Here is a 14,692-nt window from a genome sequence, read left to right as displayed (position 1 = left end):
ATTTGTTTCTTTAAAGATGCATTAGAAATTGTTTCACGTCTATTCAGTAGTTGTCACTGCATAAAAGGAATACAAGACATTCTAGAAACATATAATCGTGTGTGTATATCAATGGGTGACACAGACAACTCCACTTATTACTCTACTGAATATTTCTATAGAACCACCCTCTTGGAGTCTACAAAATTCTAAGGATGTCTCTTAACATTGTCAAATCCAATAACTGACTGACAATAATGAAAGAAGCATTCTTTTATATATTTCCCATCTGTAAACGGCTTTCCGTTTTTTGCAATGCACTGTGCAATCTCGTAACTTCCTTCTGTAGCTTGATTTTTACTTACACTTAAGCTTTTAAAAACACTGTTTTGCTTCTCATATCCTGCTACTGCCTTTTTGATCAATTCAGTCTTGTCTGCTTCATCAAGAAAGGTTTTCTCATACTGTGTTTCAAAACGTTGAACACTTGATGTGCGACAAAACACTTTCACAACAGAAAGCACAAACACCACGGTCCTTCTTTTGAATAAATCCAAATATGTCTGTCCAAGAAGGCTGAAATGAACGGACATCTAACTTTGTTTTCTTAGAAGCTGCCATTTTGTCAAATGTTCCCCTCAACTGTCAGTGGGTGAAAAAATGGCAACAGAGGGAATGCACAAGATCAAATGTAGATGTAGTCTGATATAAGCAGCAAACCAGGACTTAAAAATATCCCAGTAGCCTATTTTTAATGTGGGGGATGCTGAGCCACACCCCCTCTTGCCCCTGTCTGCACCCCTCACTGCCCCAGGCTCGGGCCAGTGGGCCACAGCTGGGGGTGGCTGCAGAGTGCTGGGCTGAGGCCAGGAGCAGAGCCCCGGGCTGGCAGCCGGTACCCCAGGCCGGCAGCGGGCTGAGCGGGGCCGGCAGCCGGTACCCCAGGCCGGCAGCGGGCTGAGCGGGGCCGGCAGACGGAACCCCAAACCGGCAGCGGGCTGAGCGGGGCCGGCAGCCGGTACCCCAGGCCGGCAGCGGGCTGAGCGGGGCCGGCAGCCGGTACCCCAGGCCGGCAGCGGGCTGAGCGGGGCCGGCAGCCGGTACCCCAAACCGGCAGCCAAGGTCCTGGCCGCCGGCACCGCTCAGCCCAGTGCCGGCCTGGGGTTCCGTTCATCCAGGACCCCGGCTGGCAGCAGAGTGCCACTAAAAATCAGCTCGCATGCTGCCTTTGGCATGCGTGCCGCAGGTTGCTGACTCCTGGTCTAGAATTATGCTCTCTTGGTTGCTATTTATTATTTGTATGCTTCGCTGCTCCAGAAATTCTTAGCCCTTATCCTTGGGATATTGTGTTGGTCCTTAATTGCTGAATGTATGTTATGTTTATTAAACTCTGAGTTTTCTTTTCTGTTCAGGTAAACCAGAATTATGCTCAGGGTGCCCCATTTTTCATTTATATTGTATCTTTGAGGAGAGTGTCGTCTTTCTTAGGGGTTAAATTGATTCAGCTTGGGCTGGGGCAGTAGGCAAGGAGGGGTGTATCCCCCAGACCTGTGGGACTCATACATACGTAGCTGGGACAGAGAGACCAACCAGCAGAGGTCACCTGAAGTCTGCCTTAGAGGCAGCTCTAACGGTTGGACTACAGGAATGGAACATGGCTTGTGGTCCAGCCAATATATCTGACTAGGTACCCCATTTTGATTTTGAGGTCTGCCAATCAGAATAAAAGGCTCGAGATTGAGCAGCTACAGCCAATTTTGCTTTTGCAGATTTGCTGCAAAGACCACCTTCATTCCTCTCCTTCATTTGTTTACATTCTTATTGATTTAATAAGGTTGTAGGCATTGTGCCCTGTACTGCGCCTCTGCTTGTGAGGTATCTTTCTGGCAAACTCCTAGAATGGAAAGATTAGGCAACCTACACAGAATAGTCACTGCCAGCCACTCATACAAAATATGTTACTATTTATAGTATGAACAATATTTGTTGAATAATATTTTAAAACACTCTACTCCTTCCCGAAGTAACTGAAAGTGGGAATTCAGCACAAGAGCTCAGGTCAATGATAAATGTTCTGTATTTTGAAAGAAAAATACCAGTTGGATCAATAACATAAAAGCAACCCACTTTTAATATGCAGACATATAAAACTGACATGCAGCATATAAGGTGACCTACTGTGTCACTAAAATAATTTCACTTCTCTTAAGCATATATTAATAGAAGAAAAAGTTTCGTGAATTTAAGATGGTCCAGCTATACAAGTAATTAGCATTTTGTTTTCCTTTCTTAACATGCTAGGTACAGTTATAGTTCTGTAATCATCAAGGACCCATCCATCAGTAATATGTGATTCAGAAAAAACTTCCAACTCTACTTTCTACAGCAATATGACCATAATCAGGATTGGTTAGACTAGTGTGGAGTCATCTCAAATGGGACTCATGGGATTATCTTTTGTACGGTACCACTTATTGCTCTACAATATAAGCTTAAAGTGTGGTTTTCACCTGGGCTCTATGAATCAAAATCAAAGGTCAACAGGATGAATAAAGGACAGCCTAAAAATACCGACACATCACTCCGATGGAGGCCAACTTATTTCTTAAATCCAAGTTTCTTTGCTTTTGTCTGGTTTCAAGCTGAGCTCAATGGAGTTGTGCATGTTTTTATGTGTAATTATATCACTGACCTATTTTTTATTGTCACATGGATATTGGTGCTACATTTTTCCACATGAATGGCACATTTCTGAGCAACTAAAGTGCTATGATTTTAGCCTTTAATAAACATAGAAACGTAAGGCTGGAAGGGACCTGAAAAGATCATCTAGTCCAGCTCCCTGTGCTGAGGCTGGACCAAGCATATTAAGATCAACCCTGTCGCGTGTTTGTCTGACCTGTTCTTAAACACCTCCAGTGATGGGGATTCTACAATCTCCCTTGCGATCCTATTTCAGAACTTAACTGTATCTTAGAGTTAGAAAGTTTCTCTTAAATCTCCCTTGCTGTAAATTAAGCCCGTTACTTTTTGTCCTACCTTCAATGGGCATGGAGAACAATTGATCACAGTGCTGTTTGTTACTGCCCTTAATATATCTGAAGACTTATCAGGTCCCCACTCAGTCTTCTTTTTTCAACACTAATCATGCCCAGTTTTTTTTTAAACTTTTTCTCCTCGGTCAGGTTTTCTAAACTTTGTATCATTTTTGTAGCTCTCCTCTGCACTCTCTCCAATTTGTTCATATCTTCCTTGACGTGTGGCACCCAAAACTGTACATAGTATTGCAGCAGATGTCTCCCCAGTGCTGAGCATAGCAAGACAATTACCCCCCATGTCTCCTGGAAATGCATAACAAAATTATATTAGCCTTTTTTGCAACTGCATCACATTGTTGGCTCATATTTAATTTGTGATCCACTGCCTTTTCAACAGTACTTATTTTCTAGCCAGTTATTCCCCATTTAGTATTTGTACGTTTGATTTTTCTTTCCTAAGTGTATCATGTGGCACATACCTTTATTGTTCATTTCAGATCAACTTACTAAGGTCATTTTGAATTCTAATCCTCTCCTTGAAAGTGTTCACAACCCCTCCCAGCTTGGTGTCATCCATACATTTTATAAGCTACTCTTCACTCCATTGCAAGTCATTAATGAAAATGTTGAAAAGTACTGGAGCCAGGACAGACCCCCTACGGCACCCCACCAGATAAGTCATCCCAGTTTGACAGTGGCCCTTTGAGTATAGGCTTTCAACCAGTTATGCATCCACTTATAGTAATTTCATCTAGATCATATTTCCCTAGTTTGCTTATGATAATGTACTGTACTGTTAATGGCTAGAGGGGAAGGACAAAAACATTAATTATCAAATCAAAATGAGGAAGATGTGGCTGGTAATAGGTAGCACTTAAGTGTTACTTCCCCCCCTTGTATGTATAATTGGTCCTTTTCTGATTGCATTTTCCTTTATTGCTACAATGTTTTTTTAAGATGGTTTTGAAGCTGTGTTTCTTTGTGGTGCATTTAGATAACAAATTCAATGTCAAGTTATCCCAAATTATTTGATTTTGACTAGCGGATATAAGCTCTGCATTGCCTTTAAAAACAAAAGAAATGAAATGTGAGGAGATTAGGTATTTCTGTTGCAGTGCATAAAGCAAAACTGGTAAGCTCCTGTTTTAGATACAAATCAGCTTCTTTGTTGTCTGAAGGTGAACTGTAAGCACATACCTCTAGGGTTGCTCCTGACCAGTGCTTAACTTCCCACTCTCCTGGGCGGAAAGAGTTGAACCACCCACAAAGTCACTGCAGCACTCAGCAGAGCTTGGCAGTATAGCAACTCTGCCCTAGCAAAACACACTGGGGTACTGGCTCAGAGAATCTGTCACATAGTCCAATGGTTCTTAACCAGGGGTCTAGGGCCAGCCAGCAGGTTTCAGGGTGTCTACCAAGTAGGGCCAGTGTTAGACTTGCTGGGTCCCAAGGCAGAAAGCTGAAGCCCCTCTACACGAATCTGAAGCCTGGAGCCCTGAGCTCCACCACCCAGGGCTGAAGCCGAAGCCTGAGCAATGTCGCTTTGTGGTGGCCCTTGTGGTGTGGGGCCCCAGGCAATTGTTCTGCTTGCTACCCCTAATGCCAGTCTGGCTTTTATATGCAGAAAACCAGTTACTGTGGCACACGTGGGTCATGAAGTTTTTATAGCATGTTGGGGGGAACCTCAGAAAGAAAAAGGTTGAGACACCCAACAGTCTATTTTAACAATTTGTTCATCTGATGTAGAATGAAAATTCACTATTTACAACTGGAGCTGCAAATACAAATTCACAAATACAGATGTAGCCTCAAGTGAAAGGAGGGGAGGTTTACAAAATGGCTCTGAGGTTACTTCGCAGAAAATCATTTATGCTCCAAGAATTATGACTTATTCAATGAAAATTTTCTTTCAGAAAAGAATATATTGTATAGTAACTAAACAAGAAAATTTTATGTTAGGTCAGCAACTCTTTCCCAAAAGAGTTAGTATGCACAATGCAGAAATCTCTTAGAATTTCAAGACACCAGAGATGAAAAAGACCTAACCAGTCCCTAGTCCTTCTTCCCAGATGATACAAGATTGTTCGCTAAGGAACTGTCAAAGAGTTTTGTCCCATCTACTTTTTTACTATTATGACTGAAATCACAGAGTTTCCAATGTATTTCTTGGGAGACTATTCTACAACCAAATATATTATTCTATCTTATCCTAAAAGTGGATGGAAGTAAATGCAATACTTCCTCAGTTAGTTTCAGAAGCAAATTAAATGGCAGTTTATTCCTTACTTATTTTACCCTCCGCTGAAGTTCAGTGGTTAAATTGATATTTGCAATTAACAGTGATGACAAAATGAGTAATACCAGTATCTCAAAAACCTGAAGGAGAAATTATCTCTCTTTCCATGCTGGGTCTTTATTTATGAAGACTAGACATATTAGAAGGTAAGAGATGGAGAGCAGAGGGGAAAGAAACTAACATCCTCAGAAACATCCCACAATAATTCTGCAACACTATCCATTCTATACTGATTAACGACAATTTTGATCTATGTATTTCATTCAATATCATTAAATTTTAGTTAGGATAACTCCCCAACTCTTGGGCTGGAAAGATTTAACTTACCTCTGGGTATTAAAAAGTCATGTGACTTAGTCATACCTTTTTAATAAATACTGTCCATTCAACATAACATACATTTCACGCTGCAGGAATCTATCCCAAAATGCAGAGTCTGTGTGTTTCTTACCTGGTGGCATACTGCTCTATCCTGGAGTGTGTGTCATCATGAAATAGCTGTGGAGACTGGGAGGGACTATTAAAAGAAAATAAGCACAAAAATGTTAGTAGTATCTAATGTAATATAATTACAGAGACAAGATAGGTTTTTTAAAAAAGTTAAGACTGATGAAATTGTCAAAAAATAGGCTGTTATGTGGGCTTTAGGACAGGTGTGTATAACAGGTCATACAAATAGGTAAGCAACTAGTCAACATTAAGAAAACAATCAGCATATTCAGCTTTCTAGACACAAGAGTTGTGCATACTCACTCATATTGCTCTGGCCACATACTGATGAGTGTGATAGGACTGCAAAGAAGAAAAAAGAAAAGAAAAGAAGAAAACCACAGAACAAAAACTTTAGTGCAATTAAGCAAGAATAAGGTGTAAAAGCACAAACTATCTACCAATCAGCCCGCCCAGATGATTTACATTAGCAACATCTATGACACAGAAAAGCAGTAGCAACACAGACTGCAGTGTGCCATATGGAAGATAGGATAGTAACTTAAGCATTTTTTAAAAAAAGGGAGTTTTAAAAAATACACAAACACATCACACATTGAATTAATCATCTAAAACCATGTCTGGCCTGTTTAAATTTGGAATTTCTTCCATTTAATTGCTGGAACTTTTCTTTAAAGTTACCAGTGAAACTGAACTTATAACAACTTATTTGTAGAAAAATTAAAAGGCTAAAAACAAGGTCATTACTACAATATTTTTCTATTACATAGCAAATAATAAACAAAAATGCTATAAGGGAGAGGTTTTTTTTTAAAAGAGAAAATACTTAGGACTGTTTTATTGCTTATGGAAGGGAAGCTACAACCACCCTTTACAGAGAGACTATATGTATGCTTCCCTCATAGTTTGAGGATACACCTTTATCCTGACCTGCTGAAATATCCCTGCTATTCTAACCCTTGGCCACTCCTGACCATGGACTACCAATCGTGCCAGATGATATGCCACATTGTTCCTTGGTTTTGTTTTTAAAATATGGACTACTGAGAGACTATTTTAAACAGGAAATATATTCACATTTGAAACCAGGGACCAGATTAAACCCTGATGTATATTTCAGGCCCTCAACAACCTTGAAATCTGGCCATTTGATCTTGTTCCTTAACCACTTATGCTCAGTCTTTTATTATTATTATTATGTGTTAAAAATAGAGAGTTACTGTACTGGTTATGAAAGTGAATGACCGATAATGGCTACAGTCAAATATTCAGGCAAACCATGCATATATGTTTCGCTATACAGAATAGTTTCATTCACTTTAAGACAAGTATTCTGTTTATAGCACTTGAAATTCCAGGAAATAAAGGAAAGTCAATTAATGGAACTATTCTCATTGCCTCTCTAATGCATCTTAATTTTGTTCTACTGAAAGGGGCCTCTCCTGATAAGTAGTTAAAAACAAACAAAACAAAAACTGTTCTCCATGAGAAAAGTTTAAAAAAAAAAAAAAAAAAGAATTCCAACATCACTATTTGTTGAATTCCATGACTTTATGGCAACATATTTATACAACCAAAGTTTAAAATTATTTCTAGAAAACAAGCAAGGAAATTAAGATAAAACAAAAAAGGGTTCACAGAAAATATTCCCTCACTGAGGTTCTGCTACTGTTGCTCCACATAATTTTTGTTTTTGATGTTTTTTTTAAGGGTGGAAGAGGCTTGTGAACCACATGGCAGAGATCATGCTTCATTCAAACTTACGCCTCCAAGTTATCGCCTTCAAGAACTGTTTGCACAGGAAGGTAGCCAAGTCGTGGGTGCTTAGCAAAATACTTCTTTGACCGGAACTTGTTCTTCAGCACCTTAGTGAAGTCGCGTACATCTTCTCCAGATGTTGTCTAGAACAGTAGAGAAATAAAATTAAACTTTTCTAACTGGCACTGGTTTATATCTTAAAGAATGCTGGAAGAGGACATATGGGGGAACTTCTAAAAGCTGGTGATTTTATACTCTATGAATGGCCTGAAATGTACATTAGCAACAGTGAAAAAATGCATCTCCAAGATTTGTTATGCTGGCTTGAAAACCCACAGTGCTTAAACCTGTTAACAATGAATACACAAGGTTTCTTTATATTTTATGAAACGATGGATAATAAAAACTAGAATAGTTACAAGCCTAAAAAGGCATCAAATTATAATCAAAACTATAAAAAGTAACAAGCTATTTTGTTTAGAAACAATTAAAGTCAATTCTACTCACAAAAAAGTATTGTGTTCTTTTAACTATATAAAGCAGTTATGATGATGTATTCTATAGGACTTGCTTCTCTAACCCTTCTCCCCATTTACATGTCTGAATGCTGGTAGGGTAGGAAAGTCTCTTATGTGACCCTGTTGATAAAGTACACATCTACGCCGATATAATGCGACCCGATATAACATGAATTCGGATATAACACGGTAAAGCAGCGCTCCGGGGGGGGAGGGGGCGGGGCTGCGCACTCCGGCGGATCAAAGCAAGTTTGATATAATGTGGTTTCACCTATAATGTGGTAAGATTTTTGGGCTCCCGAGGACAGCGTTATATCGGGGTAGAGGTGTATATGCTAACGCACTCTACTTTTGCAAAAGTGCCATAGAGTATTGAATGACCTCTCCATTGTAAGATTGAACTGAAGAGAGCAACACAAGCAGTAGATTGCCCACTCAGATTCCATGCTGGGTCACTGATTTAATACTGCCTTTAAAAAAAATAGGTACTATCTGCTCAATCATAAGAACTCCTCTGCCTGCAACACCTGAGTTTTCCTTGGATGCTTCCTAGTCAAGTTACCAGAACTTATCCTACTTCTCCTTATTTGTATAACAGTAGCTCCTAGAGCCCAAACTAAAACTAAGGCTCCATTATACGAAGCTGTATAAAGACCTAGTAAGAGGCAGTCCCTGACCTGAAGAGCTTACATTCTAAGCATATGTCCACACTGCAGTATAACAGCCGTGGATGGCCCACATCAGCTGACTCGGGCCCGCGGAACTTGGGCTGAGGAGCTATAAAACTGCAGTATAGATGCTGAAGCTCAGGCTGGATAGAGCCCAGACTCTGAGACCTCATGAGGTGGGAGGGTCCCAGTCTCCAGCCCGAGCCCAGAAGTCTATACTGCAACTTTATGCAATTTACAGAAGCTCCACAAGCCCAAGTCAGTTGACATGGGCCAGCTACAGCTGTGTTATTGCAGTGTAGACATACCCAAAATAGAAAGCCAGGCAAAGGGTGGACTGGAAAAAGACAGAACAGTGAAGTGATTTGCCCAAGGTCACACGACAGGTCTGAACCAGGAATATAACCCTGGTGTCTTATGACTTCCAGTCTAGTGCCCTATTCACCAGACCCCAAGAGCCTAAACATACAAGATTACAGCCATCAATACTCTCAGAAGCTTTTTATTTTTCCCTGTTCATGCTGTCCTTTTCAAATTGGCACACATTCATTTTGCATCTGTGTTTGGAATGACTGCTTTTAACAACATTATCTAGATCGATTTTAATTTGAATGATGATGGCAACATCTCTTTCAATAGAGTTCAGTAACTTCTGCTAAAGAAACAGCAGAAAGAGTATAAAACATGTTGATGAGTCTTACATGAAAGTGATTATTTCAAAAAAACTCAGAAAGGGAGTTGTAATTTTTTTAAAACTTATACTTAAATGAATAGAACTGTTACCATCTGTTCTACCTATAACATCTTCAGCATGCTTCTAATTGCTGTACCAAAAACCAAAACCAACCTAACAAAAAATGACTATTTTCTTCCAAAAGCAGCTGTTAATTGAATATCACAGTGGAATCCATTGGTTTACATACAAAAGTACTCTTTCCAAATGGTTCTAGGTGTTTTCTCCTCACTACAAGTTATAAAATTACATGAAACACCATGTAAAAAGCAACAGAGGGTCCTGTGGCACCTTTAAGACTAACAGAAGTATTGGAGCATAAGCTTGCGTCTGATGAAGTGGGCATTCACCCAGGAAAGCTTATGTTCCAATACTTCTGTTAGTCTTAAAGGTGCCACAGGACCCTCTGTTGCTTTTTACAGATTCAGACTAACACGGCTACCCCTCTGATACTTGATACATGAAACACCATATAAGTTATGTTTCAGAGTAGCAGCCGTGTTGAACTTGAATTAATATGCAAACTAGATACCATTAACTTAGGCTTGAATAGAGACTGATGAGGGATGAGACCGTGAGGGTGAAGGTGGGCTGTATGGCACCATAGTAAAAACTGAAAACTGTTTCATGACCATTTTATTGGATTTAACTCATGTTTTGAAATCATCACACAAATTAAAGTTGGCTACTCAAGCATTCTATGAAGCACAACATCTACATCCTTCTTGGTTTCTTGTTATAATTTTGCACAACTCTGTTAATAAACTTCTTGAATGCAATGCGTTCATCTTTGGTGGCTTCTCGTGTGTCCAGTACTTCCATTCCTTCAATTGTTATGCTCATTAGTTCATTCACATGATCAGGCAGAAGGCAACTTCTTTCAGAACACAAAATTCTATTCAATGATGAAAAAACACTCAACTGTAGCAGTTGTGACTGGGAGTAGCAAGAGATGAATTCCTACTTCTTTCATCCCAGGAAACAGCGCAAAGATCGGGTTGAGCCACTAGTGATGATAAAAAAGAAGTTGAAGTCAAATCTTCATTCATTCGTCGTATAATATTCCACTCTGTGTTCAAATTTTCTATTCTGTCCTAAGCACATGGCAGCCCCATTGCTGGTAGTGCCTCACTTCACTCAACTGTCAGTTTTTTATAGGACAGGGATCTATAAAAGCTACGTAGAGGTTGAGTAGAATCTAGAAGTCACTGTTGTAGATTTTTAAGAATAAAGTCTGTGTACTTTTTTAGTTGTCTTAAACACTTCTTGTCCTCTTCACTTAAGGATTCAATATAAATGCTTTCATTAGTCAACTTCTGGACTGAAGTCTTTGCTTCTTCCAGTACTTTTTCAATGGATAGTTCTCTGATTGATCCAAATGTAGCTTCTATCGCTGGACAAAGATCTACTAATGTTGTAGCAGATGCCTGGATGGCATTGTTTAATGACCCAAGAGGTTTCAACAGTAGACTTACAAGAGAAAGAATGTCAATATTCCTCTCTGAAAGTAGTAGCAAAAGTAACCACCAGCCTCACTACTTAGATCCATCCCATCTTGGTAGATACTTTCCAAAGTCAGTAATAATGGCTGGAGTAATTTTAAGACAATAGCCAAGGATCCCTCATGAGAAAGCCAGTGGATTTTTCCAGGTTGGACTAATTTGAACTTCAGTCCCAGTGTATCTTCTATATTTTCCAAGATATTCAGTCTTTTTGAACTCTTGCTGAAAAAAGAATATAATGAAGACATTAAATTTATAGCTTTTTAAATGTCTTTTGAAGAGTATGCAGCTTGTACTAGCGCTAGTTGGAGTAGATGGCCTCTGCAGTGTGTATAGGAGAGATTAGGGTTACACTTTTCTCTGAGCATGGCTTGTACTCCCACCATGTCTTCCAGAGAAGTTTGCAGCTCCATCAAATGCACAAGCAGCCATCTGGTTGGGGTCCCATTGACAAGCATTTAACTCTTCTAAGATGTGGGTTGTCACACATGCAGCCTATGTGTCTTCTATAACTTGAACATCTAGAAATACATCTACTGGCCTACCACTGACATCAAGATAATGTACACAATGACTTAATACTTGCCTATTTGCATTGGTGCATTCATCAGCCATGTATGCACATTTTTTGAATGTGGTGAGAGAGGTCTTCACTTTTTCAACTGTTGAGTCTTTCACTGTTCCACCATATGCTTCTAGCCAGTCAGTTGAGTTTCTTGCAGAAAGATAGTGAGCATTTGCTGGTCTTGTTCGGAACCAGTGTTCAACTTCAGGATGAACAAGTGACAATGCACTTAACATTGGCCTCCAGTTTGTATTGTGTGGTGTCTCTTGCTTAAATAGAAAGTATGATGCCACACCCTTGTTTGTTCGCATGTCTCTTGAGGTTCCACCCAGCTCACAGTGATTTCAGCTGAGCTCTCAGTGGGGGAACCGTGCTGCTAGTGCAGACTGGGCCCTCTCTTCCACTTAGACCTGATTATCAGTGATTTCAGCTGTAGCGGTCACTTAGTCTTTTGTTTTGTTATCTGTGGAGCCTAATCAGCTCTGTCTTTAAACAGTGGAGAGGGGCATGTCAAATAATACTTGTGACTCAGGCAGATCATCAAGCAAAACACCTGTCCCCACCCTCTCTCCATGCCCTCAATCAGCACAGGCAAAGTACAGTTCCTACTGTCCTTTACTCATACAATAAGAATAAAAACATTTCATTCCTCCCTCTCCCCCCCCATTCAAGTGATTTGTAACCCAACCCCAGCCAAAATCTGTCACTTGGGCAACACAGCTCTGTTTGCTGGATACCAAGGTAGATTAGGTGTGACTGTAAATACAGTCTGGTCCTGAAGCCTTTCCCCCCAGCCCATCGTTAGCTGTCAGGGAGAGCTCATTTAGACTTTGCTTACAAATCATCATTTGGCCAACATCACTGAAATGAATGCACTGACATCGTCATAAAAACAAACGCTGTATAAGGAAGCTAGTCTATGTTCATACTTTTCAAATCTATTATACTTTTTCAGATACATGTATTTTATCATACACTGTATATGCTTTTAAAGTATGTATTAATATTTCAATTTCAATTCAAATTTCCAAACAATCACTAAATTGCAACATTGCATGTAACTAATTAACAAAATTGGGGGGAGGGGGGTTGGGGAAATTCATGGGGGGTATAAGAGGGGTGTAGAGAAATCCCTGGCCCTGTCCCTTCCCCGAGGTCAGGCCTCTGCCCCGTCCTTTCTCCGAAGCCCTGGCCCCGCACTCACTCCATCCCCCTTCTCCATTCCCCTGGCCTCCCCACTCACTCCTTCTCCCCCACTCTCGCTCACTCGTTTATTTTCACTGGGCTGGGGCAGGAGGTTGGGGTGCAAGAGGGATGAGGCTGGAGGTGAGTGGTTCAGGGTGCGGGATGAGGCTCTGAGCTGGGGCAGAAGGTGGGGGTGTGGTCTCTGGGACGGAGTGAGTGTGAGTGTGGGAAGGGGCTCAGGGCTGAGGCATAGGAGGGGGTGAGGTGTGCGGGATCCAGGTAGCTCCTGGAAGTGGCGACATTTCCCTCTGGCTCCTAGACAGAGGCGCGGCCAGGCGGCTGTGTGTGCTGCCCCCGCCTGCAGGTGCTACCCCCGCAGTTCCCATTGTTAGTGAGTAATAAGATTGGTTAGTAGGCAGAGTATAAATGATGTTTCCAAAGGTGCATCACAAATGAACTTATTGTATGGCTATTACTAACAAGTAAGTGGAGTTTGCATGCCACTGCAGAAGCACTGTGAAGATTCCTCTCCTGGAGATGATGATTTTGGAATTCTAAGCTACAGGAATTCTTTGCCTGGCTCACAGTAAGAGTACAAACCCAAGAGCTCATTACATCTTGTAACTTTGGAAAAATAATATTTAAAAAAATAGATCACACAGACATTGATCTTTTTGCAATTTCAAGAGTAATGATCTGATTTTAGAATTTAGCAAACTGGAGGGAAAATGGATACTAGCCTGCCAAATGTCAGAACAACTATTACACAAGCAGTGCTAGAGACAGAAAGTAATATTCACTTTGATACAACTGTTTGGATTCAGACTATTCTGATCAGCTGTCCAATCTTCTAAGGGCATAGATTAATCTCTGAACTCTACAGCTGAAAATAACGTTCTGCATTTGAAATAGCCAGATTCATCTTCTTTCAGCACACTTGTTTTCCCTCTTCTTCATAGAACAAAGTAATTCTGATAAAAACAAAGTGATAAGCTTGAAGGGGTGAAGGCATCGTAAAGTGGCGCTTCCCTGTGCCAATTTGTTGCTTATAAAATACTCAAACATGCTGCTTAAATGCTCAAGAAAGCAACTGCCTTCTCAAAATGTCAGCAATGATTACGTTTTTGGGGTGTTGCCCTACAGGAGGATTCTTAAGAGGCATAGTAAGCTTTATTGTGTCTGAAGCATATTTTTCCCTGAGGTCAAACCATTGGTCAGACTAATAATTTCTGACATCTTGCCTATCATGTTATGAGCTTCTTCAGGGAAATACAATATTGGTCAGCTTCCTTCCAAGGTAAGGTGTCAAGAATAATTATAACAACAAAGAAGCAATCCTCAGGGAAATTTGCATTTCAGATTTGAAACATTACCACAAGAAATTCTAGAAAGGAGACAACCCTTCCTATTTCTTGCATCACTTCTGACAGCTCAGCTTACCACGAAGAAGCTGACCAGTGATAGAAGTTGCAAATCATATATTGTAGACAGAGTAATGAAAGAGTAAAGAAATCAGTAGTGCCCTAACAGGAGCAGGATGGCAGGAGGTACCATGAGGTGAAGGAAAGGACAAAAGGATCTTAATAATAGTAAGCGACCCCAAGCATTATCCATTAATCTGCCTCAACAATAATGTCCATCTTGCTTTAGAGAGACACAGTGGGTGAGGTAATATCTTTTATTGCACCAGCTTTTGTTGCTGAGAGAGACAAGCTTTCAAGCTTACACAGAGTTCTTCTTCAGGTCTGGGAAATGTACTCAGAGTGTCACAGCTAAATACAAGGTGGAACTGATTGTATAGTATAAGGAGTTAACATGTATTTCAAGGGACCATTCAAGGTGAAGTGGCCCAGTCATAGGGTGAGTGGGGGGGAAAAGAGGTTAAAAAAAAAAGGCTTGGTGGTTTAAGTGGGGAATAGATTGTTGTAATAAGCTATAAATCCAGTGTCTCTATTCAGTCCATGATTTTTAATATCTAATAAAGTTATGAATTTAAGCTC

General features: G+C 40.4%; 1 protein-coding gene across 10 annotated transcripts in view; it reads right to left on the bottom strand.

The window, feature by feature from the left end:
• The window catches only part of UTRN (utrophin), a 568,432-nt gene that overhangs the window by 32,484 nt on the left and 521,256 nt on the right, over positions 1-14,692 (bottom strand). For all 10 annotated transcript variants that reach the window (XM_065588781.1, XM_042848216.2, XM_065588777.1 and 7 more), the window contains 3 exons: positions 7,528-7,664; positions 6,067-6,105; positions 5,765-5,830 (listed from right to left, as the gene is read on the bottom strand). In XM_065588781.1, the coding sequence (XP_065444853.1) occupies positions 5,765-5,830; positions 6,067-6,105; positions 7,528-7,664 (242 nt within the window). The remainder of the gene's footprint in view (positions 1-5,764; positions 5,831-6,066; positions 6,106-7,527; positions 7,665-14,692) is intronic.

This window comes from Chrysemys picta, chromosome 3 (genome assembly GCF_011386835.1).
Source record: "Chrysemys picta bellii isolate R12L10 chromosome 3, ASM1138683v2, whole genome shotgun sequence".
In the NCBI taxonomy this organism is placed as follows: Eukaryota; Metazoa; Chordata; order Testudines; family Emydidae; genus Chrysemys; species Chrysemys picta.
This window is presented reverse-complemented; position numbering and strand designations above follow the sequence as displayed.